The following is a 27,185-nucleotide window of genomic DNA, read 5'->3' as shown; positions in this document are numbered from 1 at the left end:
AAAGAAACTACAAAAATGCCATTATTCCGTCATTTAGTGTAGAAGGAGGAAACAAAACGTTATTTAATGAAATGGTAAAAGAATTCCAGAAAGTGAAAGGGCAAAAAATGGAAGAATCCAGACAAAGAAGCCGATTAAAGACGGCACAAATAGAGAAAGAACAACTTCCATGGCCGGCCGGCTGCAAATTTACCATTAACACATTTGACAATGTAGAAGAAGCCATTCACTACAAATCCAATCGAACCATTACCAAAATAAGAAAGAAAATTAAGAAATTAACCTCCATGGCCGGTTTATTATATCTTACAGCTAACTCTGTGTATTCAATTATATGCCAGCCCTAACTGTAATCGGATTCGAATACGGGATTATATAAACCGTCTCGTTTCTTCATAAATTTTATCGTCAATTTTTTTTTTTTTTTCTGGGGGGAATTTCAGAGTTGATTGATCTGATCTGTAATGGCGAAATCCACATCGCAACAGGTTCAGATTAGGGAATCGAATGGGAATAATGTTGTAATGAAGACTAAAACGAAGCGAACTCGGAGAAGCGTTCCGAGAGATTCTCCTCCTCAACGAAGCTCTATTTATCGCGGCGTTACTAGGTTTTTAATTTATTTAATCTCTCGCCCATTGTTGCTTGCTTTGTGAGGTTGTTCTTCTTTTGATTTCTTTGGTTGCGGCGTTTTTTTAAAAATCTTTAGGCATCGTTGGACGGGTAGATATGAGGCTCATTTGTGGGATAAGAATTGTTGGAATGAATCGCAGAACAAGAAAGGAAGACAAGGTAAAATTCATTCTATGGACGGTGAAAAAAGTTATACTATTACGTTGGTATCAAAATTTATTTTTCTACCGTGTAGTGTGAGTATTACACTCGAGTTTATTTTGCATGCAACATTTTCCAAATGTTACGAGGTTCAGAAGTATTTTTTGAAAGGGAATCCCCGGTTAAACCACGTTCATTTTAATGAAGTTTAAAAGTATTAAAATATTTATTGATAAAGCTAAATTCATAGTTTAAAAGTACTACCATGATTGAGTTATTAGTTAAATTCTAGAAAAAAAACAAGTTTTTTGTTTTCAAATTTTGGTTTGGTTTTTTAAACTATAATTAAAAAAATAGATAACAAATGAAGAAATTTGGAGATGAAATAATGTCTACAGACATAATTTTCAAAAACAAAATTATTACCAGAGGTGGTCATAATCTTAATATCTTTCTAATATGGATTTTCATCTCTATGCTTAAAAAAAAAAAAGTACTATTTTGATCTTATTTGCAAAATTCTAAATCAAATTCCATAAATAATAAAAATCTTTTAATATATATTTATGACGACATTTTGAGAAATTTAGTAAATAAAATTTGATGTCAAATTTCGATTGAAAAAATTAGTTGAAATAGAAGAGAAAAAATTAGTGAGATTTTTAAAATACAATAACGAAAATGGAAAAAGAAATACAAAGATTAAAATTAATCTTTTGAAACGATCAAAAAGGGAAAGTAAAGAGAATATATATATATATATATTTTGTAAGTACAAGAAAATAATATTTACAAATTATAAGTTCTTCGGCTAACTCGGTTGCGTTGGTTTGGCTTGGCATCGCTGCTGATGGAATGGATATGGAATGCTCTACTCAAAACGCGCAGTTTATCTTGGTAGGTTATTTATTAATATCATAATTGCAATTTAATTTAATAAAGGCTATTAATTAATCTTTGGAGAAAAACAAAGCTGTCAATAATTTATTGATGAGTTATTCTTACCTTTTTAACATGGTAATTTTGAAAAGGTGCATACGATGACGAAGAAGCAGCAGCACATGCTTACGACCTTGCAGCACTAAAATATTGGGGCCAGGAAACCATTCTTAATTTTCCGGTGATTTATTATTTTTCTCAACTATATAAAAATAATAATAATAATAATAATAATAATCCAAATTTAAAGTTTAATATATAATTATTATATTTGTAAATTCAGCTAGCGACGTACCAAAAAGAGCTGAAGGAAATGGAGGGCCAATCAAGAGAAGAATACATCGGGTCATTGAGAAGGTTTTAATTTTTATTTTGGAAAACGTAATTAAGGAAATTAAATTTGATAAATGTAGCTAATTAATGTTAATTAATTAATTGAATTTGCAGAAAAAGCAGTGGGTTTTCTCGAGGGGTTTCTAAATACAGAGGCGTTGCGAGGTAAATTAATTTGCGAACTTAATGGATATTTGTTTTAGCTCGTTAATGCTTATTTTGGATGCTTAAGTATTGAATTTTCAGACACCATCACAATGGTAGATGGGAAGCTCGGATTGGCAGAGTGTTTGGCAACAAGTATCTCTATCTTGGAACATATGGTGTGTATTTATGTATATAATATATGACTACAGTTTTTAATTAATTAATTAATTAATTAATTATATATACTTTGTTTTATATGAATTTTTTCACGCCTTATCAAGTTAATTTTGGACAAGTACTAATATTTGAAATATATTTAAGATTAACCCACAATGTTATAGAGACATTCATAGGGTTAAACTCGTACGTAACTTACAAAAAGGAGATTATTAGTATATTGATTTGGACTCATATTCTTTTTAAACTTTGTTTTGAATTACATTTGGCCTTAGAACTTGAGTATTTGTCATACGTAATCATTATCGTTTCTAGATATATGTTTGATTTTGATTATCGAACCTTGTATAGAAATGAGGGTTAGTCACTTACTGTCCATTAATAAACATTGTTTTTGGAACTGTGTAAACTTGTGTTTTATCTCATATTACGTAAAGATTGTAAACATTTAATTAGATTTGGATATGGTAGTTTATAAATTATAATATTCATAAAATGCAATGGATAAATTTTACTGCGCTACCAAATAGAACATTATAGTATTCGTGCATTTTTGTTTAATTCTAGGGAAATATATGTTTGATCCTGAATTTTGGATCTAATATACATTATTTCAGTTTTTAGGTTTCAAAATATTTCACATTTAGTACTCAAAATCATGAATTTAGGTTTTAATTTAGTCATTAAGTTTTGGCTAGTCATTGACAGTAATGTTTATAAATTAATTTTATTAGTCATTGATCTTAATTATTTTAAATTAATTAACAAATATTAACGCTAAATAGAAAAATCAATATTTGGTGAAAAATCAATATTAAAAGCATAAAAAATATATGGATAAGAAAAAATTCAAATCTCAAACGTAAACATGTAACATTTCGAAAGTTATATGCTAAATTAAAACTAAATTCAAAACGTAACAATTAAGTGTGCCATATTTTAAAATTTAAGAACAAAATTGACATTATACCCAAATCTAGGGACAATGTAATTTTTCTTCAATTTTATTACATGTTGATTAACTAATTTGATAGTCCCATTTGACAATATATTCCTCGTATATATTTTCTTTATAAATTGAATTTTACAATTCGGAAAAGCTGAAATTTGACATATATGAAAGAAAAAAAAATCTGCGTGATTAAATAATTAGAAACTAATGTATTTGAATTTGGTACTTGAATTTTCGTAGCGACGCAAGAAGAAGCAGCCACAGCGTATGACATCGCAGCCATAGAATACCGTGGACTTAACGCCGTTACCAATTTCGACCTAAGCCGTTACATCAAATGGCTTAAACCAAGCAACGACGTCGTTTATGACAACAACCACATCCTAACCGTCGATTCAATCCTCCCAAGCCCTAAACAAGAACTCGACCTAGGTCTCTTCCCATCGGACCAAAATCAAAGCAGCACCGATTCGGCGACGGCTGAACCAATTATCTTACCGCCGTCGCACCGATCGACCACCACCACCACCACGTCAGCTCTCGGCCTGCTGCTCCAATCTTCCAAGTTCAAGGAAATGATGGAGATGAATTCGGCGACGGAGTGTCCGTCGACGCCGTCATCATCGGAGCAGCTCGAGCGGCGGCGGTGTTTGTTTCCCGATGATGTTCAGACTTTCTTTGCCTGCGAGACCTCGGGATCTTACTGCTATGGAGAAGTGGATGACGCAATTTTTAGCGACTTCAATTCTTTCATTCTGCCGCCGCCATCGCATTACGAATTTATCGATTAGAAGGATCTGTTCTGTTGGGAGATGGAATTTGGAAAACAGAGGTAGGAGACGAGAGAATAATTAATTAATTAATTAATTATCTGCAATATTCATTTTAGATTTAGACTGAGGAGGTTTTAGCATTTGTTGATTATAAATAATTCTTTTATTTTGACGAAAGATTGATATACTGATCAAATTCTCGTTACGATTCTTGTCCTGCTCCAAACTGTATTCAACTTTGTGTTAACCGCTTGTTTATCTAATATAATTTATTCTTCGTTTTCTAATCATTATTTTGAGATTAATTTTTAAAATTTAATTAATAACATGAAGGTGTGGATTTATATTTGGCATTATAAGATGCTTTAGATGAATTGAGCTACACGAGTTTTAAATTATATATTAGAGAGAGAGAGAGCGAAGTAACTAAAAAATTAGGTACATTAGAGTTTTCGTGTTGTCGTCTTCCAATAAGTAGAAAAAGCAGGTTCATATGGGAACCTTGGGGGCGCTGACATGGCACCAAATTTGTCCTGCATCAATCAGCAATAGACGCGCTTGGTTGGAAATTGGGAGTGAAACCGCTTTGCCAAATTTTAAAATTCCCGCCTAGGCCATTTTTCTTTCAATAATATTCTTATTATTTTTATTTTTGTTTACTGGACTCTTAATGGTGTAGCGGATCATCTTTAGTTTAGTACAAAATGGTCTTAGAAGTGAGTTTGGATTCTTATTTATACGGCCTTCAATCATGCTCGTTCCATTACTTATGCTCGAGTTTATAATTTTTGTTGAAGGAGAAGTTTATATAATTTATAAAAATAAATATAATGAACGAAGTTTGAACCTATCTAAAGGAGGTTTAAAGGCGAATTTACCTATGGGTTAGTTAGCAATTGTGATATTATGTCAGTTTCTTATATATATATATTATATAAATAACAAAAAGTTGAGGGGGGCTCGAGCCCCCCTAGGCCATGCTGAATTTGTTTCTATTCGAGTTTCAATATTATACTAGATCATACAAGATATCCTCAAACTTTGTACTTTGTGTCGAATATGTCATTAAACTTTCAAAAGCTACAAACATACCCTTACACTAAGCCTGTTAGTAATAGATTTTGTTATATTTGCATTTTTTAAAATGATGTTATATACTTAATTACTATATTTTAAATTGTTGCCCAATGCAGTTACCCTGCAAAATACTCTTTTAATTTATAAATAACTTCAACAGTATCCTTACTATTAGTATATGAACACAAATCGTTAATATTCATTTAAATAATATTATTGAACTCTCAAAAGTTGTATTAATACTCTTAGCCTACAAAAAGAACAAAGGCTTTGAAATGCTTCGTGGTTAGCATAATGATCAACCTATTGAAGTTTATTTGAGTTCCAAGAGAACCAATTTTGAAACAAATTAAATACAAATTTTTTTCATATACATACTCTCATTTTTTTTCTCTCATTCGTCCAATTTTTACACTAGTTTTCTTTCTGACAAAATATAAACTAAAACTTCAAATTAAAGCACAAAAATCCCACACACTCCCAAGATCAAAATCTCCCATTAAAACTTACCAATATACTAAATAATAAAATACATAACGAATGTATTTGGTTATTAACACTCAACTACCAATAAAGATGTCCACGGGACGGGGCGGGACCGGGATGTCATTTTCCATCCCCGTCCCCACTCCCCATTCATCCCATGAAATTCCTCACGAGAATCGGGGTGGCGATTCTTACTTCTTTTTTTTTTTTTGTTAAAAATTAATTAATTTAAATAACTAATCTCAACAAATTTTAATTAAATAATTAAATTTATCACTAAATTGTTTATTATTGTTAGTTTTATATGACAATTTGAATTTAAAGAAAAATTACTCAAATTTTGGCCTAAACAAACTAATTATTTTTTTAGTAGAAATAAATAAATATAAATCAAATTATTCACATATATGATCTAAATTTAAACATTCAATTTAAACATACTCATTATCTTTCTCAATAAATAATCAAATTTGAAATTAAAATGCAATATTTATATAATAACAATAACAATAACATACCATTAGATAATTATACTAAATAAATATGTAGAAGCTAATCGGGGCAGGGATAGGGAACGAGGTGGGGCCGGAGACGGGGAATGCATTCCCCGTTCTCGTCCCCGTTTAGCTCACGGGGAGTTTTTTCCCCACTTCCTCCCCCATTCCCTGCCTAACCGGGGAATTCTCGCGAGACCCCGTCCCCGTGAGGAAATTGGACATCTCTAACTGCCAACATACAACACTGTAAGAAACATTTAAGTCATTAGATTCCCTTTGTACTTCTATCATTGTCTTTCTTTTTGTTAGAATCTCTATAAACTTAGACCACGTTTACTAAATCGTAATGAAAATTTGTGTAATCGGAATGAGATTTCACTGATAGATTTATCGTAATAGGCTTTAATCACAAGCGTAATTGGATTGCTTTTGATCGATTTTACGTATAATTATGAACATGCCACATTTTACTGTTATTGTTATCGTTTATCATTACTGCTCAACCTTAATGGTAACGATATAGGTAAAGGTAACAATAAATGGGTCAGATTTATAATTTTCATATTGTTATAGTAATAATATATGCAATGATAACGATAAAGATATTGGGTCCCACGTAACTTTCAACCACGTTTGGATTGAGTACTATTAATTTCTTAATTATATGGTACGATTTGATTACACATTTTGAGATGGACCCCACGATTTATGACAATAATGAAATTCATCAACAAAAACAAATCAATTGGGTCCAATTTTTTACATTACTATCGATGAATTATCCATTACCTATTGTGCAAAAGTTACCTTATTGAAGAATGGACATTTTTTTATGAGATGATCAAAAGTCAAACGGTTAATGGGAAGGAAAGTGAGATGGGGTAGGACGTGGAGTGTAGCTAAATCTCAAGAACCTTTTATTTATTTTTTTCCTAGTTATATTAAATCTAATTTTGAGATCATGGTTCTAATGTAATTTCAATACAAAGTATAAAGTTTGAGGACATATTTTTTGGTTATAATTTAATCCCAATCATTAAACTTATGATCATACTCACCTTAAATTTCACACTTAGACCAATACTCAAACCCCTATTCAAGTCACAAAACTCGTGAACGGACTCAACCAAAATTTTGTGTTCGATCCATACTTTCATTCAACTCCATTTGACTCATTATCAGGCTTGATCCAAACATTACACTTAACCCAGACATCGCACCTGGACTTAAAATAGAAGAGACCTTCACGATTCCAACAAACTCTTATTAATGATGTGCAAAAAAGAAGTATGAATAATTAGCATATTATCATGTTATATTTTATTATTTTCGAAATATGGAGCAAACGTCAATACGAAGGTAAAAATGAGTATAAAACTCCTCACTCTCTTCTTCTAAGATCATATTATTATTGAATTATACAAACACGTATTGATTTTCCATCCTCATTTCTTTTTAGCTATAGAGCACAATTTCCTGTTATAGTATGGTGGCAATGGCAACTTCGTAATTCCACTCCAGCTATTCGGTCTTCATCGTAATTTCACAAGGACTCTCCTCCGTGAATATATGATTTCAGATTTCCCGCCCAATTTAGCCTCATCTACTTCCCTCCTCTGCTACTTTTTTTTGTTTGCTTATTTCTTCACAAGAAAATAAAATGCCAGACTTGGGCAATCTTTCACTCTCTGAATCTCTTACACTCACTCGATGCCCTAATCTCAAACCAGTTCTCGATTCTACTGATATTACATCTTCCTTCCTCAGTGAAAAATCAGTCAAATCTCTGCCTATTGACACTATTTCAACCCAGGGCTTTCAATGCCCACTTCCCAACGACGATGAGGTTGGTGGAGGCTGTGGGATTAGGGTTTCGAGCCAGAACAGAGACGTCTTGGACCGATCTAAAAGGAATTACGGCGGGAAGACTTTGGAAGACCATGTGAAATCTTGGGTTCGGAGAAAGCAAGAGTCCGGCGTTCCCGAGTCTCGTCGTTCATTTCCATTTCTCCAAGGCGCTCGGAAAATGGTTATTTCTCTGCCTGATTTCTTTTTACGTTTTACATATTACAGTATTAGAGCCGGTAGATTGAAGAAATGGCGTATTTGATTCAGTGTTTAGCATGTCTTTCTTTGCTGGAGTTTCGTTCTCCTTGATTCTAAATACGGAACTTTATTAAGTTAACAGGGTTTGAAGTTCCAGAGAGCATTCTTGAAGCTGTGGAAGTATATATTGGATTAGTTTACATTCGTTTGAGAAATGCTTGAGGAAGAAATGATTCGGGTGTAGCGAGTAACAATTTTGTTTGAGTAGCATATGATAAAACTTATTTCCCCACTCATTTTAATTTTATCTGCAATGAGTTAGTTGCTTTTTCTTGACTTGGATGGATGGACGTGTGACTGTTAATCGAAGATTTTAAAAACGACGCTTGAACTGCCATCTAAAATTTTCTGTCAATTAAATAGTTCCTTCTGTTGGCTGTTCCAGGTAGAAAAACAATGTTTGTGTTGCCGTAGATATATATTTCCCGGAGAGGAGGTCGAATGCAGTATTCGTGGCTGTGGAGGAGTTTACCATGCCCTGTGCGCAAAGGACAGCTTGGGGTTCTCAGGTCACAGAAAGTTCAAGTGCCCTCAACATGTAATATTACTCTATCATTTATTGAACCACATATTTTATTTTCGTATAGAAACAGACACAAACATCTTCATTAACCTTATAAAGGGCTTTCATTACAACATAGTCCTCAATTAGCTTAACCTACATATCGCCATCAGTACCTGACAGTTCCCTTTCTTTTCTTATTTTCATCAAAATTTCAAGACCTTCTAATAAGGTAACCACTAGGATCATCACCATCTGTCTACAAACATTGATCTAATTCGTTTAATATATGTATCATCTTATTGCACCAGGGTGGGCTTTATTGACAGTCAAAATAATCTAAACTAGAATTTGCTAAATTGATTAAGAAGTTACTGATCATAAAAGTAGTCGAAGTATATTTAGGAGTATAGTTGCATTTAGTTATTTGTATGATTGTATCTTTCTAACATGGTCTTAGTTTACTCCTGCGGTAGACAAATGATTCTATAATTTATAGAATCTTGCTACATTCTATGACATTAGGGCTCGTCTATGGCATTTTTATAATTCAACATAACATTACTGTGAGTACTCTTTAAGACAGAGCCGTTATCAAACAGTGGAAAACACCAGCGGGTTTATGCAATTATATGTTTTATTTTTTACCGGGAAACAGGAGTGCTTTATATGCAAACAAAGATTACACTGGAAGTGCATACGCTGCACTATAGCATCACATGATAAATGTGCACCATGGCCGGATAAAGTGATGCATTTAAAAAATCAACCTGGAAGAGCCATCTGCTGGAGGCATCCGACGGACTGGCGAGTGGACCTAGAGGTCAACTTTCTTCTATCCTTCACCTCTAAAATTGTGTTTGCTTTTATCTCTTTGAAAATGCTATCTCATGCATGCTCAATGTCTGATAAATCTGAACCTTCTGATTTGAGTATGCTATATGTTCTTCAGATGGAAGCCCTTATTTAAAATCATAACTTCTTTGTGGCCACTACCAAATGCGAAATGAAATGACAACTTGTTTCTTTTGAAGATAAACTTCTCATACTATGGTAGCATGCTTAATATGGATGTTTCTTTTTGCGTCCTTGTAATAAACAATGTTGCATAGGTGATTTTCTTGTCTTTAGTTTGAAGATGCTTTCTCATGCTCAACGTCCTTGATAAATCCAAACCTTCTGATTTGAGTATGCAATAACTTCTTTGTGATCACTACCAATTGCGAAATGAAATGATCACTTGTTTCTTTTGAAGATAAACTTCTTATACTATGGTAGCATGCCTATATGGATGTTTCTTTTTGCAAAGTCCTTGTAAAAATAATGTTGCATAGGTGATATTCTTGTCTTTAGTTTTACTGTTCAATTCAATCTCCAGTGAGTGACTGGTAATTTCTGAAGGTTATGCATTATGAAGCTTAATTTGTTGTTTTATCCAGCAATGGTGATATTAACTTTGTGACACTGTATGTCATTTGTATTCATTTTGAAGACACCTTGTTTTAATGCTTATTTTATATCTGCTAGTTAATCTTGTCTTTGACCTCTTTTTCTGTTTTTTTTTTTTTTTTTTTCTTGTTGAAGTTTTACTCCTGCGTTTGTATCCTTATTCTTTAGGCTGGCTGACAGGACTATTATATTTGTTGAATGGGCAGCATTCAGTGTCAACAAGTGACATAGAGGTTCGATTCACGAGCAATTTACTTTGTTAGATTCTCTTGCTCCCTACCTGGTGAATGTGTCAAGTATTCATGCTATATTTTGAATTTTTATTGAGATCGTACACTTTGACCTTTGGGATTCAACATTTTTACTTGTTATGGAGATTTCTTTTTAACATTTTATCTTGATGAAAACCAACACCTTGGGCATGTGAGGCTGATGCAATTCATATGTGCCTTCGAGTATACTCTCATTTTTCACTTGAGCTTTCTAGCCGTGTCATTTTTCTTGTGCTGTTTTCAAAAATAGAAAAATGAACGAAAATATTTACAAAATATAACCAAATTTCAGCAAAATTTCCATTTAAAATAATTTCCCATTTTTCATTTCATTTGAATTTTCACTCGGAGATTTTTGGTTAAGGTAATTTATTGTCAACTAAAATGTGCAGTTTGATTTTCTCGTCACTTTTTTCTGTTCCTTGGTTAACGTAGTTTTATCTGAGAAGACATACCAGAGAACATATGGAATATGCTTGCATTTGGATCTAAATTTGTTGTTATAACGAGTCACGTGCTCTATTCCTTTTTGTACATTGTGTATCTCATGAAATTTCTTTTTACTTCAAATTTAGGAGGTATTTTTTCGTTTGCCTCTTCCATATGTTGACGAGGAATTCAAGATTGACATAACATGGAAAGATGCGGAGAAAAAGATGGAGCCACCGCCATACACTCACATAAGGCGCAGTATCCTTTTGTATTGATAGTTATATAACATATATTTGAACTGTTACAAAATTAAATTACAGTCGGATGATTCATAAGACAATGTGGAAACGCATTGTCATAAAAGTTCCATTCAAGCTTCTTTGTATTGATAAAAGTTTTTTCTTCTGTTATGGACGCGACTCATTTAGTTTTGAATACTTCTTTAGGCTGCTAGTTGTTTACTATTGATTAGTTGGTTGAACTAAAATTTTGTTAGAATAATCGTGCTATTTGTCTTAACTGAGATAAGATATTTATCTAGTAAAGAAGAAGCGGGATACTGGTGTTGCTGATGGCATTGGATGCACAAATTGTAAAACTGAATGCTCTGATGACTGTGTGTGCAGGTAGTCTTTTCAGATCTACTTTTATCCATAAATACCTGTGACTGTTGTCCATCAAATTTTGTTTGACTGTTTTTTTCTTTAAATAAGACGACAAGCTTTCAATGAGAGATATAAAAGAACATATAAGAGAAGAAAAAAATGCCCAACAAACTACGAGATAGGACACCAACCAAAAGGATAAAGACTATATGATAATTACAAAAGACCTTAGACATCGAGGTCCAAATGGAGACATTAAACCTGATAACCTTCCATATTTCCCTCGCAACGGTTTCTCTTTTTAAAAGTTCTATGATTCCTTCTGATCAAGTCCCCACATCACCGTAAAAAGGCAAGCCTACCAAATGACGTCGCCCTTCTCTCTTCAAAGGAGGACATCAAAACCTTTTCCATCATACCCCTACCGTCCCATACCATAGGCTTTAAAGCCTGTCAAAAGTAGGACCAAATTCTTTGAGCAAACTTGCGAATGACCTCCTCAAGCCTACCTTTTAAGCCCACCTTCGTGCTTTAGCTCATCCAGAACTTTATCTCTCTCCAAATTTCTGATTTATTAAGCCGGACATTTCCATAAGTAGTAAGATTTTGAAGTTTTAAATGCTGTTTAAGGACCTCAACTTCCTCATAAAACGAACTTTTTCCATTTACCGCCTCTTCCAAACTCCTCCAAGAATGAAAGGAGGATATAAAGGAAGGACGAGAAAACCACATGTTTTTTTAATGTAAAACGTCCAGGCCCCACTTCAAGAGACCGTATTCCAAAGAAATCGGTGGTCGGAGCCTGAAGGTAATCCTAGGACCAAGAGACCGTCAAGGAATCAATCCAACCAGCCCCGCGGAGGATTCTGATATGTTACAAAAACATGCACGAGTTGCAAATAAATGAATTCTGCACAAGTGTTAACACGACATCCTTAGAATTTGTACGACGCGCTCTATTTGTACAAGTTGGAAAATTATTTTGGATTAATAAATGACATTTATCAAATTACTTTTAGCAACCTAGTCTAAAACGTGGCCCATCCATTATCTGAAAATGTAGATACATCCTGTAATTTATACCATCTCTTTTGCACAAGTTCATCCATAGTTAATATTTTATGACAGCCGTACAATTTTGAATCCACTCTTGAGATTGTTACATCATTTTCATCTCTGCTTAATTGTGTCAGCATTGAATTAGCTGTCATTATGGCTTACTAGGGTTCAATGCATAAGCTGCTCAAAAGCTTGCCATTGTAGAGATACTTGTACGAATAGACCATTCCGTAAGGAGAAGAAGATCAAAATTGTCAAGGTAAGTTTGATGGTTATATCAAATCGTATTTTTTTACTTCCTGTTTGGTAACCGTGAAGGTTATAAGATTTCATGGTTTTTGTCATATATTTTGAAAATCCAAGCTTAAGATTTCAATCAAATTAATTTTAAAAACTAATTTCTATGTTTAAAATTTGACTAAGAATTTAAATGTTTTTTTTTAACACATATGAAACACATTTTAAAGAAAATGAGAGAAAACAAGCATAAATTTCGAAAACAAAAATCAAATGATATTGAGGCCTACTGATTATTCAATTAAGAACAGTCGTATTATATCAAATTTTATTTATTGGTAAACTAATTTCAGACTGAACTGTGTGGCTGGGGTGTCGAGGCAGCAGAGTCTATCAGTAAAGGTGAATTTGTCATCGAGTATATTGGGGAAGGTAGTTCTCGTTTTCCTTTGCATGCAACAGTATCAATTTATTGGTGCTAGATAAATCTCCATTTGCCTTTATTTTTGTCAAATTAGGGAATCTTCGTCAAAATACTATATATTCCGAATCTTATCCATATCCCATTGTTTTGACATTGTTGAAATTGAAAGATATTTTACCTCAGGCAAAAATGGTACTTAATACAAAGCTTTAAGAGCAACTGATTTGAGATAAACTAATGTATAAACTAATTTAGAGATAAATTTAGATTAGTGATAATCTACCTCAAAATAAGATATACTAAAATAAGTTCTAATTGATAATAATTATTAGAAACTGTGGAGGCAGAACTCAACAGAAAAAACACCAGAAAAAAACTTCGCCTTCTCTCTCGTCTGGTCGGAGTATTCTTCTCATTCTTCGTAGGCACGCTGGAAAATGATAACAATAAACTGCAGTGGATCTAACCTTGGCTTTTCCTTGTAATGAACGGCACGAGAGGAATGGGTAGGTCTTGTTGCAGACTTACAAAGAGTCTTGGTTAAGGTCTGAAAAAGCTTCCACCAAAATTGCTAGGTGAATGGTCTCTCTAAGTGGGTTCTAATCCGAAGTGAAGAATTAACTTTTTATGTCTTTAGCTTGATTTATTTGTATTTTAAATATGAACAGAGAACATACTCTTTTAGCTTCTTAGGATAGTTGGGCGTCGGAGTCCAATGAGAACACTTTTTTTTTTCCTTTTTTGAACATCATGATTATATGCTACATTGTCTTGTTCTCAGTTATTGATGATGCTCTATGTGAACAAAGGCTTTGGGACATGAAATATAAGGGCATGAAGAATTTCTATATGTGTGAAATTCGGAAAGACTTCACAATTGATGCAACTTTCAAGGGAAATGCATCTCGCTTTCTAAACCACAGCTGTGATCCCAATTGTAGTCTTGAGAAGTGGTTAGTTGGTTTACCTTCTTTTTTCTTTTGATTTCTTTTACCTTGTGTTTGCAGGGACTCTAAACAAGTTTTTGTATTTCATCTGTAGGAATTTACCTTCTTATATTAAAATTATACAAATTGATATTAACATAATCATTTTGCTGCTGATGTCTACCTTTACAAGTCATTCAAGCTTGTGCCTAATGCCATTGTAACAGCTTCCTTGACAAGCTTTGCTCTTGCTGTCGCATTAATTATATTTATTGCATTATCATTGAATGTCCCTTTCATGTGATGGGAGGCACGGTTGGGAACTGACGCTGCCAATGGACTTATTTATCGCATCAGTTTCATTTCTGCCTTCTGTTACGTATGGAATCTGCATGTCTTGAGACCATCCAAAATTTCGAGTGTCGACTCTTTAGATAGACGACCCACTAGTTTAGTGGAGTTGGACTTTCATACTTCCAGTGGTAGACACTATTGTTTTTTCAATACCATAAATTAACTTTGCCGTATTGGAGATTTTGGATGGCCATGAAAAGACAGTTATCACAAAATAAAAGATTATCATGCTGAACCATGGCATATATATTTATATTCATGATATCTGTGAAGTATTAGAGAAATCATAAATTAAATTCCTAGTCCACAATCTGGACGAATTGAACAAGATATTAAGTAACTCTCTATACTTAAAATCATAACTATTAATTGGTTAATTGATGACAGTGAATAGTAAGTGGTCACGACTGGCTCATCTTCCAAGTGTTATCAGTTGGGAAATCGTTTTAATTGAACATCCTTACCTTCCTCTGTATTGCCTCTTGCAATTTATTGTTTCATCTATTTAGGTTATGAATTGCGATAGTTTGTTATGATTTTGTTGATTTTTTTTAAAGAAAAAGCTGCGCGTGTAAGATAAATACTGCCCGAATGATTCTCATCGTACAATTTTGTACAGGCAAGTTGAGGGGGAAACACGTGTTGGTGTGTTTGCTGCTCGATCAATTGAAGTTGGAGAGCCTTTAACATATGACTACAGGTACGTAAAAGTATGGTTCTAAAAGTTAATCATTAGCCTTTCTATTACGTATGACGACTCTCTAATTTGTTTGGTTGAAGCGAATGCATGCATGAATGTGTATGTTGCATTTGAGATATTGAACAAAGATTTTTCATCGTGAAGATTTGTACAATTTGGACCTGAGGTGAAATGCCATTGTGGTGCTGCAAACTGTCAACGGTATCTTGGAACCAAAAAAAGGATAAGTGCCATAGACCTCTTCTGGGGTACAAAACGCAGAAGAACGTCAGCAGCTCGCATAACTGGTATAACTGTATGATTCACATATTAACACGTAGTTGGGTCAATATCACTGTACATTGTTACTTTTGATATAAATTGGGCAAAAACGAAGAAGAATAGAAGCAAAAATAAGTACTAATGCCATTTGTTTGCAATGCTATTAAATTCTTTGAATTTCAGCAAACCATTGTGAATTTCTCCAGAATTTTCTTGTTGGAGAACGCTGAGATTGAGAAATACGTGTAATTGATTTTACCCGATTTGTCTAAAGAGATCAAGGGATTCTTTTGTAGTATTGAACGTTTTAATTGTTTTTATTCATTGGAGATGATTTGATGAGTGAAATTCAAGATCCATTTGATTGCTATCTTGTATTTCATCTTCTAGTTGAAAAGGATGCACTTAAATTTTAATCCCGCCTGGATCTGTTAAAATAGTTGGTATAATCTGTATCTGTACGTATCCTATTTGGCTATGTTTGGAGTCGTAGTTTCTCCTTTTCCTTGTTAAATCTTGTTTGTTTTTGTGGTTCAACAAATGATTCATGCTAATCAATAATTTTATTTTGAGCATTCCAGGTGGTTACAAAGCAGATTCCATTAGTCATCCCTTGAGAAAATTCTTGCAGATCTTCTCCCACCACTTTGTATCTGGTTCTGCCGCTTGTATCCCTAGCTTTGCATCGTCAGCAAATTCCCTCTTAAAAAGTCCATAAACTTCAATCAGACGTTACAAGGTAAAAAAAAAGAGGTTGAAATTATTGGTATTTTCTGATAAGTTAGGATTAGGAAAATAGATTAGTGACCTGTATGGTGTCGTTATTGACGAGGCGATTCACGAGATTGTAAAGAATGTCTTTAGAATACTCAGGGTGGCCTTGAATTCCTAAAATATGATCTCCAATACCAAATATTTCAACACCTGTTTTGTCTGAGAAACCTATGACTTGAGCCCCAAAAGGTATTTCCCAAACTTCATCTTGATGGCATTCAACTATGAAGAGGCTCTTAGGAATTTCACCCATCTCTTCAGCAAATCTCCGTTCTGAACTCTCCATGATTTCCACTTTTCTCACCCCAATATCCCACCCTGTCTCAGCCTTCCCAACTTTCCCACCCAATGCCCTACACAACACCCGTCATGACCACACAAAAGTCGACCTTTCAATACAATATTCAAGTATGTTTTCAATACATTACACTATCATTTAAATATTAATTTGATTCAGACCTAGCATATCGATAACGAAGCCAAAAGTTTTGGGGCAAAGTTTTGTACTCACTGAAATTTCAGGGAGGCAAATAAGAAATCTTGAAACTTAGTTGTACCATTTTTAAAATCTAAGAGGACATAAAGGGGTATCTTCTTTCTACTATTATTATATTAATTAGAGGGAGGGGAAAATATTATTTTAGAAATTTGAATTCAAATCTCTCCCTCCAAATAAATCACTGTTGGAACTCTTTTTTTCTTTCCCTTTTTGAAATTTGGACTTCATTAACCAGAAAAATCAGATACACATAAAAAGACAAACCAGCAGGGCCTAATGAGTTCCAAACCTATCGCACCCTCCTTAGAGGAAGAAGGGCTTCTAATAAAAAAAATTCTCAAAATTACAATTACAAACAGTAGTTCTTGCTAGCCTGTGAGCAACATCACCAAATCTAGAACAATAAGTGAACGAAACCACATCAAAATTTAAATTAATGGTTTAGCGGTAATGATTTTATGTGCCCTTATATAAAAGTGATTTGTATATATATATAAGTATGATATAATATAGTAGACCTGATGACCAAAACAAATGCCAAGAAGCTTCTTTTCCATAGCGTCAAGGGTCTGCAAGAGGCAACAAAGATCCAAAATCCAGGAGTCATTGGCATAAGCATCGTAAATGCTTCCAGTGATCACAAAACCATCATAGTTTTGAAGCTCATTCATGGCGGGAAACACTCCGTCCACCGCCATAAACAAATCCCATCTCTCTCCTTCAACACCAAAAGCTGCAACGAACACATTTAAATATCCTCCATACACTTTCTTTACATATTCCGAGTCCTTCACTGCCTGCAATAATCCAAATCTTTTTCCACCACCTTGACCTTCTAAGCCAACTTTTTCCACCATTGTTATTAATAAGTAGTGCTTTGAGTGAGCTTATTGGGAAATGGCTAAAGCTCTCTCTTGTCGTCTTTATGGGACAATCAGACCCTCGCCTTTATATAGACAAGTTTGAGAGCATGAACTTAGTATCTAATCGGTTTTTAAATTATTGATCAATATGATTTACATTTTTTTTTAAAAAAAATCAATAATATATTTTTTAAAAATTTGAAAGCTTAGAGTTTGGTAAGATATAAAGTTTTACTTTATGTATGACAATTTAAGTAATTTTTATAAATGTTGAATATGTAGATTTATTACACACATCTGAAAATTTAGATACCACTTTTTAGAGCCTAAAAATCTATTAAAAGTATAACTTAATGTTAAGTTTGATTGATTTTTTTTAATCAAAGAAAATTAATATCACCTTAGCCTTTTTAAGTGACAGAAGAAAATGACTTCTGTAAGATTTAAATTCATGCTCAAATGTCTTGAACGTTTACTTGTATGCTTTTAAATACAATTTACATATATTTCACATTGATTAAACTTATATTTTAGATTTTTTTTATAAAATTAATTAATTAATTTTTTTAAAATAAAAAAATTGGGTTAAGGCGCATAAAATGTAAAGGAAATTCAAACATCTTGACATTTTAGAGGATATTGGCCCAACAATTAACTTTTTAGTTGGTAGAATTTGAAAATCAAATCTACCTATTAAAAGAAATAAAATTTGGGTAAGAATACAATTTGTATAATAGGCACAATTATTCGATCCCATTTAAGGTCGAATCATGAATAGTATCTCTAGCTTGTTTGGTCGGTTGGTTGATATTCCAAATTTTGTTTCCCACAGATAGATTGGAATGTCAGTACACTTTGCTTCATTTGCTATTTCTTAGTTTCTTATTTCTAGAGTTGGAATCAAGTTTTGGTTGTAAGAATTATAGGAGATGCCACATATATCACTCTCTCACGCCCACATATATATCGAATTTTAAATATATTTTAGTCTCTGTCTAATTCTATTTCTAAAATTTTAAATGTTTTAATTTCGTCTCTTAACTACTATTAAAGTTTTACTCTAAGATAAAATTAGCACACAATCTTATTTGATTGTTGATAAATATTGAGCGATATTTGAGTGCAACCCAAGATTTATCTATCTTTGTGTATCTCAATTTCATCATACATAAAAATATGGATAGTTGTTTTAAATAGTAAAATTGTTGAAAATATTTTTAAATATAATAAAATGTCACTGTCTATCAATAGTAGACAATGATAGACATCTATCAGTGTCTATCATTGTCTATCATTGATAAATAAATGACATTTTGCTATATTTGTAAATAAGTTGGTTCATTTCCTATATTTGAAAACAATCCCAACAATATTTCTAAACTATATGATGAAAAAAATTATGAAAACTTGTCACCTGACATATTATGATTGAAGAATTTGGTTGGATGCATGAAGATAAAGGTTGTCTAGGATGCTCTAAGTATTTTTAATTAATATTTACGTAGAATTAATATGATGAAAAACTTTACAACATAGATATACGCTACTAAACTTTTTTTTTTAAAAAAAAAAAAAGAGAAAAGAAATTATTGAAATTTGAAGAATTAATATCTAAAAGAGTAGTTGGATTTGAAAAAAAAAATGATAGTATAGTACTTCATGTAGAAGTTTTTGGTGAACATAGTTTTTTCTTCAAATTTGGAATTTTCGATGTAAATTTTTGTGTTTTCTAATTTTGTTGTTTCCTTTTAATGTTTTTAATTATTTCTATGGTTATTTGTTAATGTAAAAGTGGAGGTTTTTTGTTTTTTTCCTTGGACAAAAAGAACTATAAAGAAGGAATAAAAAAAGTAGGGCAGATTAGAATGGGAGAAGAAGGTTCCATGTCAATAGAATCAAACGGGAGAGTTCCATTTGCACAAATTGCATGCAGCTGCTACTTGAGAGCAGGCTTACCCATCAAATTTTGGGTTGCTGCATCTTTTAAAGGTACCAACACAAATAACCTTAATCCTAAACAACCATGTCTTAGAAAGTATTTACATTCGCCAACTTGGGTATGTTTCAATTGGGTTAGACCCCTATTGTAAGAAATAAAAATGGGTTGGAGTTCAAATAGGAGCCTGCATTAATTTATTGTTATTGAAAGGAAAAGGGAAAAGCCTTTCATGAGCAATTGAAGTTATTATTCTACATATTGTTAATTTTTTGTGCTCACTCTAGGGGTTTTAAAAATATCTAATAAGTTGAGACAAATTCTCGATTTGGATTGGATTGAATTTTATCAAAACTTATCCATACGGTTCGATTCTTGAGTTTGAGGAAAAGCATAATATGTTCAATCAAAATTCAATCCTTTATATATATATATAGCATGCATTTGATTTTCCTTTTCCTTATATTTGACTAAAGAGGAGTACATGCCAAGTATCGCTTAGATACTTCAAGTTGCGACACAGCCAATTAGTTGCTGAAAGTTGGGCTCAGTATGGGGCCCAATAAGCCCATTTACAGAGAAATCGAGTTGGGCCTCATTGTCCATTATCTATCCTTTTGTACAATATAAAGGCAACATTATACAAATAACACTTCTAGACTTTCCCCCTCACACCCAAGAAAATATATTGAATAAATAAAACAAAGAGATAATAGCTTTTGGAGAAAAAAAAAAAAAAAATTAAACTATTGCCAATGTGGCCACAAGTAGAAAGTATGTTGATTACTATGATTTACTTGAATGAATCTCTAAGTCAATCAAATTATCCAAATCAGCCCTTATTCATCAATAATAAAATGATAAAAAGATAAACTTGAATTCCATTTTAAAAGAAGAGAACCCTGAATTTAATATTTAGCGCATAGATGAAATGTGTACCAACTGCCTCCCCCCCCAAAAAAAATTGATAATTGATGTGTATTTTTTTCAAACTTTCAAATTCTCATATTCCTAAATAAAAAAGTACTATACTAACGAATGAGTAATGCTGCATACTAATTTAGTATCAACTTGAGCGGTTGAACATAGTGTTATTATTGAAAAAAAAACTCCACAATTACAATAAAAATAACCAAAAATTAATCGAGAAATTAAAAGAAAAGAACAAAACTAAGAGACACAATCATTTATACAAAAAGATCTAATTACAAGAGTATATTTCCAAAAAATTTGTATTACTCATACCCTTTTATCCACTCTCAATAAGAGAAGATAAAAAGAGAGTCAACTCGAGCCAACATATTTAAACTTAAAATATTGTTTGGTCCGACACTTGTCTTAGTGTCGTTTTCTGTAAGCCTAATTTTCTGATATCAATTTGTTTGAGGTGAAAAAAAAATGTTCTAATATTTTTTCAAAATTTTATACGTCAAAGATATATATCTTTGATAAAAAGTTAGATGTTCAAATTTCAATACCTAGACGTTGGATTAGCGTAAAAAAAATGAGATTTAAATTGAATCATATAATGAATATTGGGGTAAATTTTATATTAAAAAAAAAAAAAAAAAACTTTATCCACCATTAGTAGCTTCTACAAACTTCTTTTTCATCAATGGGGTAGAAGAGAAGAATGGAAAGTTTTGCTGGGCCCATAAACTTCCAAAGAAGAAGTATTCGTTTTGCCGATTGATAAAAATAAAAATTAAATTAAAAAAAAAAAAACATTTCTTTTTTTTTTTTTAAAGAAAAAAAAAAGAAAGAAAGAAGAAAAAAAAAAAAAAAAAAAGGTAACAGGAATCTGGCTTTCTGCTCCACTTATTCAACCTAAAAACAGTCCCTCTTTCCAATCCTCTTTCAAAAAAGTTGAGTGTTTTTACTTTTCTTTTCTTTTCTTTTTACCCTAATTTCTCAAGCTTCATAAATTACAAGGCAAATCTGAAACCTCTCCTTTATTCTCTTTGTTCTTTTTTTCTCTCCTCTTCCAAAATTACCCTTACAAAAAATTAAAAAGATAATATAAAGTATTAATTAGATATGAAAATGGTTAGGCAGTAGCTACTTAGGTTTTTGCAAGGAAGAAGAAGAAGAGAGTAAAACACAGGTGGGTTTAAGGCAAGGATTATTAGTGGTTTATGATTTTTGGGAACTTGAAATAGAAAAATTAAAAGAAATAAAGAATGATTAATATATGGTGTGTGGGTAAGGTAAAGTCAAAGAATGGGGTGGGTTTTCTCATAAGAAAAAGCAGCTAAAATCTTAGTACTTCAATCATTTTTTATATCATTTAAATTATTGTCTCTAGGTCTTAGACTCCACATTCACCGCAAAAGCTAATTGACAGGACCGACCAATATAATTATAATACTTATTATAATAAATAAAAAGAAAAAAAAAAGGTTGTGTTTCTTTTTTTTTTCATTAAAAGCTGTTGCGATGATCACGTCTCTTCTCTCTCTCCTCGATTTCCCATTCTCAAATTTAAATACTTTACAGTTTTTATTTTTTTTAAAAAAATATCAAATTATTTATAGAAATAGAAAAAAATAAATAATCGTTTCTAAATATTTATAGATTTCTATCCAAACTGATCAACATTGTTATTTTGTATAAATAATTTCACTTATTATTATTATTTTTTATTTTGGGAAATCTCTTTTTCATTTTTAATTTTTAATTTTTCTTCTCTCATTTATTGCGTTGCTGGCTTTGTTGCTTTGTCATGACACGTGTACGACTCTGAAGTGGGACAGCACATTGGCAATAATAGAGCAACGGTGGTATTCTCAAATAATCATCTTTTTATGTTTTAAGAATAACGACGTTTTTGGCTTCAAATGGTAAAATTCTATAATTTTTTCTAATTTTTTATTGGTTAAATTAATCTTTATGAATTATTATTGTAAGATTTTTATTAAATAGTCTTAATTTTATGAGGGTGTAGCTTAAACAAAAGAAAAAAGTAATTCAATTTTTTTATTAAAAAATTTGACACATGCCAATATTTTATTGAGTAATTGTCTCAGTTGCACAAAAGTTGGTGTAAACTATGTTTTTTCTCTTTTATTAAACCAAGAGAACTACATACTAAATTTTAGTTTTTCTCAAATTATATTAACGAAATTTATAATTTAACCTTTTTTACTTGTAGATTCATGAACTATGGAATAAATTCACTTCAACCTAACTTTGGACAATTTTTTTTTAAAAACAAATTATATCAATAGTATTTTCCAAGAAAACAAATTAATAGACAATTATTTAATTTTAGATCACTTATGATGGTTGGTATGAAGTGTCCATGATCGAAGATTATATATATATAATATTGAAATGTCGGAGTGTATGTCGTTAGATATCACATTGATATTCAAATCTTTCTATATGTCGTTTTGCAGGGTATTTGGACTATTTTCTCCCATAATACAAATTTAAGTTAACCTATTTTTTAGAGCCAATATATATAGGATTGAGGATTTTTGAAGAGTTTTCTTGTTGATGGTATACATGTTTCATCTAAATGGACTATATACTTCATCAGGAAGAAAATTTGGTAAATATGGTATAACTTAAATGGTTCACAATTCACTTTTACTAAATACAACGATAAATTCTAGAAGTGTTCCTATCTATATTCGGTAAATTTTGGAATTAGCTCATTTTTGGAGAATCGAACCTAGAATTTGTATCTAATTTACAACTCAGTTTCTTTTTCACTTGAAAAGTCATTATCATGGATTTAAGACACATTTTTTCGTTGTTCATAAGCTATTCCATTTTGGTTTCGACAACGAGCTGTTTTCTTTTCTTAAAATTCGAGTTGTGAAGAGAATCTTTACTTTGGTTTTTGAAAGAAAAGTTTTATTCTTTTCCTTTTAAAATTAAGAATGTCTTTACTTACACTAATTGATTTGAGTCTTCTTTTCACTCTCAATTCTAAAAGGGAGAATCTTCCATCCTCGCATAAATGAAAATAAACATATAGAAATATATAATTTAAGGTACAAAAAGAACTAGACTAACAATAAATTAATTAATTAATATCCTAAGAAAACAAATTATTTATTTGATCATTAAAGATTAAACACCTTGTTCAACCAATTTTAACATCTGGCTATTATTTTATATTAAGTTATAGTTGGAACTTGCATGTCAACTATTAATATAACAACTATATATAGATTTATCTAATAAATAAAGAAGTGCATTTTGTACACTTTATTTATTTATTAATCAATTTGTTCAACTACATACATCGTTAGTTAAAATGTACATATTATTAATATTAAATTTTATTTTATAAAAGATGTTATGTATATTTTTTAAAATGTGATGTTGAAATATAAATTATAGCAGCTACTCACTTTAATTGCTAAAAAATGAAGGGTTAGATAACGATTTAATTTACTCAATTGCCTTATAGATATCTGATACAGTTTTTTCTAATATAAATAATTAGTCAAAATTAGCCACCATCGAAGGTGGTGGTCAGAATTGGCCGTTGAAAGTAGTGGTCGGAATGACAACCGAGATATCAATGATGATGAGGGCTGAATGTACTATTGTCAAATTGGTGAATATGAATATAAAATATCGGCAACATACAAACTTAAAATCCCAAACACTGATATTATAACCCATATCGACTCATATCCTCACCCTAAAGATTCCCATATTAATTTTCTTAAGATTCTTTCCTATACTCTCACTTTTATTGAACTGTAAAAATAATTAATAGCTTTTTCGTAATGGAGTATTTTTCTTATTGTGCAAAATGAAAATATTAACATGATATATATGTGCATGAGTTTGTCTAATGAAGATAAGTCACTTCAATAAAGTTAAAATTTATCTAATACGCCTACTACATTAGAATTTTAGTATAGATATTAGCCTAAAAAGTGTAAATAATTTAAAAATAAAAAGTTTGAAATGACGTGGTGAAAATTTTTTGAAATATAAAGGCTAAATAAACATAATATTACTATTGAAAGTAGCTAAAATGATAGATTAGCCCTTATATGATTAGGAGGTTTAGTAAAAAATAATAATAATAACAACATAAGAGGAGAGAGGAACTCATAACATGGGCTATCGTTATGAGCCCCACAAAAAGGAGGATCCTTTTTGCTAAATTAAGAAAAATATTACTACTCCTTACAAAGTTGCAATAATTACTATTAGATTTTTAAATAGAAATTAGAATTTGGAATGACTTGTGGTGACCTAAAATGAAGTGATAGTGTTCGAATTCTAATTTTCATTGGATTTCAATTCCAATAGTAGTTTTAAAACATATATGAAGTCTTAAGGACAATGTTGTAACTTTCAAAGAAAATACATATATTTTTTTAAATAGAGAATTTTATAAAATATCATTGAACTTTATCATTTGTTAAAAAAATATCTCTATTTTTCAATAAATTGTAGTATTACCTTTGATATTTCATAAACATTTTAAAATTACATCCAAGTAGAAATCCTAAAATTTTGAACAAAAATTGAGACTTGAAATGGTGTGACAATGATCTAGAATATAAATTTGGATGGTCATATAGTTTCAAATCTTAATTTTCATATATTTAGACAATTATATGATATTATCCAATTTGAACATAATGATCATGATTTTATTTTGTCTCACTAAAAAAACCTTTTGACATTGAAAATAGTTGTCATGTCAAGATTTTCCCCTTATCTAATCAATATAAGACTTCGATACCACTCCAACATATTTAATATAATAGTTTTGACAACTTCATAAAAAAAAAAAAAAAATGTAATATTTTAACATTGGATAAAATAGTGTAGTAGGCAAGCATTAAAGCTACCAAACCAACCCAACTTTATTTAACCCTACAATTCCTTTCACCAAAAATGTCCTCTTCACTTGCTCTGTTGCTTTTGTGTTTGTAGGGTTTTGGTGTCGGTCTCGATGCGCTTCCTACTCACCCTCGACCTTGCTGCTTCCTTTCATCAATTTCACTGCTTTTTCTCTCTTCCTAATTTAGGGTCCATTTTATATTTTTTTTTTCCAAAGAACTCTTTTTTTTTTTAAAACACTTTTGATTAAAATATGCTTTAAAACTATTTTGAGTAGTTATCCAATTTTTTTTAAAATGATTTGTTTTTTAATTAAACACTTGAGAGTGTATTCTAAACATACAATTTTTTAGATTCAACCGTAAATTCACTCATTCAATAAGGGTAGACATGGAAATAGAAAATTAACATAAGCTGCTTGCGCAAATCTAGCTATCCAGTTCTTCTGAACCCAAAATCAAAGGCAGAAGAGAAAAAAAAAAGGAAAAGCAAGGTTTTTTTTTTTTTATTTTTTTATTTTTGGGTATAATAAATACAATTGTTATTACTCATTACCACTCGCTCGCTCACTCACTCTCTCACACCCTATTGTTCAAACCGTACATTTTTTTTAAAAAAAAAACAGAGACAAAACACTTTCCCTTGTGTTCAGACAGATAGTTACTTGGCTTCCTTATGTTTGGACAGACAAAAAAAAAAAAAAAAAAGAAAAAAAGAACTCTCATCTACCATATAATCTTACCCAATCCTTTACCCTTTATTTGCTTCTTCTTAACACACTCTTCTTTTTAAGCTTTCTTTGTCCAATTTCCTTCCTTCTCTTCTTCTTCCATTTTTTTCCTTTACAATGGTGGAAAATCATAAACCCCCCTCATTAAAACAGGGCAATTAGAAGAAAAATACAAATCCGGCCAACACCCATGTTCCCATTTTCCTAATTTTTGCTCTTGTTAGGTTTAGATTCTTTTGCGTCTTTGTATTTTTGTCGAATATGAACTCACAAACCCATAAAGTTCCCTCCTTTTTCCCTTTTCATGAAAACGACTCTGTTTCGCCTCTTTTTCAAATGTGGGTCACGGCGGAGGAGGACGGTGGCTTGGAAGAAGAAGAAGAAGAGGAGGAGGAGGAGGAGGAAGAAGAAGAAGAAGAAGAAGAAGAAGAAGAAGAAGAAGAAGAAGAAGAAGAAGAAGAGGAGGAGGAGGAGGAGGAGGAGGAAGGTAATGGTGTTTTATGGAGGTAGGAAGATTCAGATTCAGATTCAGATCATTTGCGGTGGTGATATTGGCGGAGACGGCTCAATCTCTGGTTTTTATTTATGATATATTATTATTATTATTTTACTCTCTTCGAAATACATTTTGAAATAATTTATGATTTTCTGTAAAAAAAAAAAAAAAATTCCCAAGAAATATGTTCAAGGGCTAATTTGGGATTTTTCCTTCTTGTTAATTAGAAATAGGGTTTTTTTTTTCTTTTCTTTTAATTATGATTATTTCTTGTGGATTATGAGAGAGGTCTGAAAATCCGTTTGAATTAGTGAATGGCATTAAAATTAGGCAGCCAGTTCAATGTGTTGTCTTCTCTTACTGTTATATTACCATTTCAAAAGAAAGAAAATGTCAGAATTTTGCCTTCTTCTCTCTCTGTCTCTGTCTGCTCCATAGATTAATGATTTTTTCTCGAGAAGTGTGAGATTTGACAATTCAACAGCGAAAAAAAATGTACAAATATATATAAGAATGTTTTGAGGGATAATTAAATGATGGTAATTAATGTATTATTATTATTATTATTGAGGTTGGGTATTG

At 31.5% G+C, this 27,185-nt stretch overlaps 2 protein-coding genes and 1 pseudogene across 2 annotated transcripts; 2 read left to right on the top strand and 1 right to left on the bottom strand.

The window, feature by feature from the left end:
* Window positions 1–426: 426 nt before the first annotated feature.
* Window positions 427–4,321, top strand: LOC120071836 (AP2-like ethylene-responsive transcription factor At1g16060). Its single transcript, XM_039024229.2, has 8 exons — window positions 427–610; window positions 710–792; window positions 1,663–1,671; window positions 1,806–1,894; window positions 1,997–2,070; window positions 2,161–2,211; window positions 2,293–2,369; window positions 3,563–4,321. The coding sequence occupies exons 1-8, from the start codon at window positions 465–467 to the stop codon at window positions 4,111–4,113; spliced, it is 1,080 nt and encodes a 359-aa protein (XP_038880157.2). The 5' UTR covers window positions 427–464; the 3' UTR covers window positions 4,114–4,321.
* A 3,452-nt stretch (window positions 4,322–7,773) lies between these two features.
* On the top strand, window positions 7,774–16,311 carry SDG4 (SET domain group 4). The gene is made up of 12 exons (XM_039022733.2): window positions 7,774–8,184; window positions 8,647–8,799; window positions 9,422–9,586; window positions 10,419–10,445; window positions 11,060–11,174; window positions 11,446–11,542; window positions 12,746–12,839; window positions 13,171–13,249; window positions 14,023–14,194; window positions 15,141–15,221; window positions 15,366–15,508; window positions 16,064–16,311. Exons 1-12 carry the CDS (start codon window positions 7,816–7,818, stop codon window positions 16,198–16,200), a joined length of 1,632 nt encoding a protein of 543 aa, XP_038878661.2. The 5' UTR covers window positions 7,774–7,815; the 3' UTR covers window positions 16,201–16,311.
* Window positions 16,270–17,612, bottom strand: LOC120071996 (gamma-glutamyl peptidase 5 pseudogene; annotated as a pseudogene).
* Between the last annotated feature and the right edge of the window lie 9,573 nt (window positions 17,613–27,185).

The sequence above is a fragment of the Benincasa hispida genome, chromosome 2 (genome assembly GCF_027475165.1).
Source record: "Benincasa hispida cultivar pf3 chromosome 2, pf3_genome.v1.1, whole genome shotgun sequence".
NCBI lineage: Eukaryota > Viridiplantae > Streptophyta > Magnoliopsida > Cucurbitales > Cucurbitaceae > Benincasa > Benincasa hispida.
The sequence above is the reverse complement of the archived record's forward strand: the minus strand, read 5'-3'. Positions and strand labels throughout refer to the sequence as shown.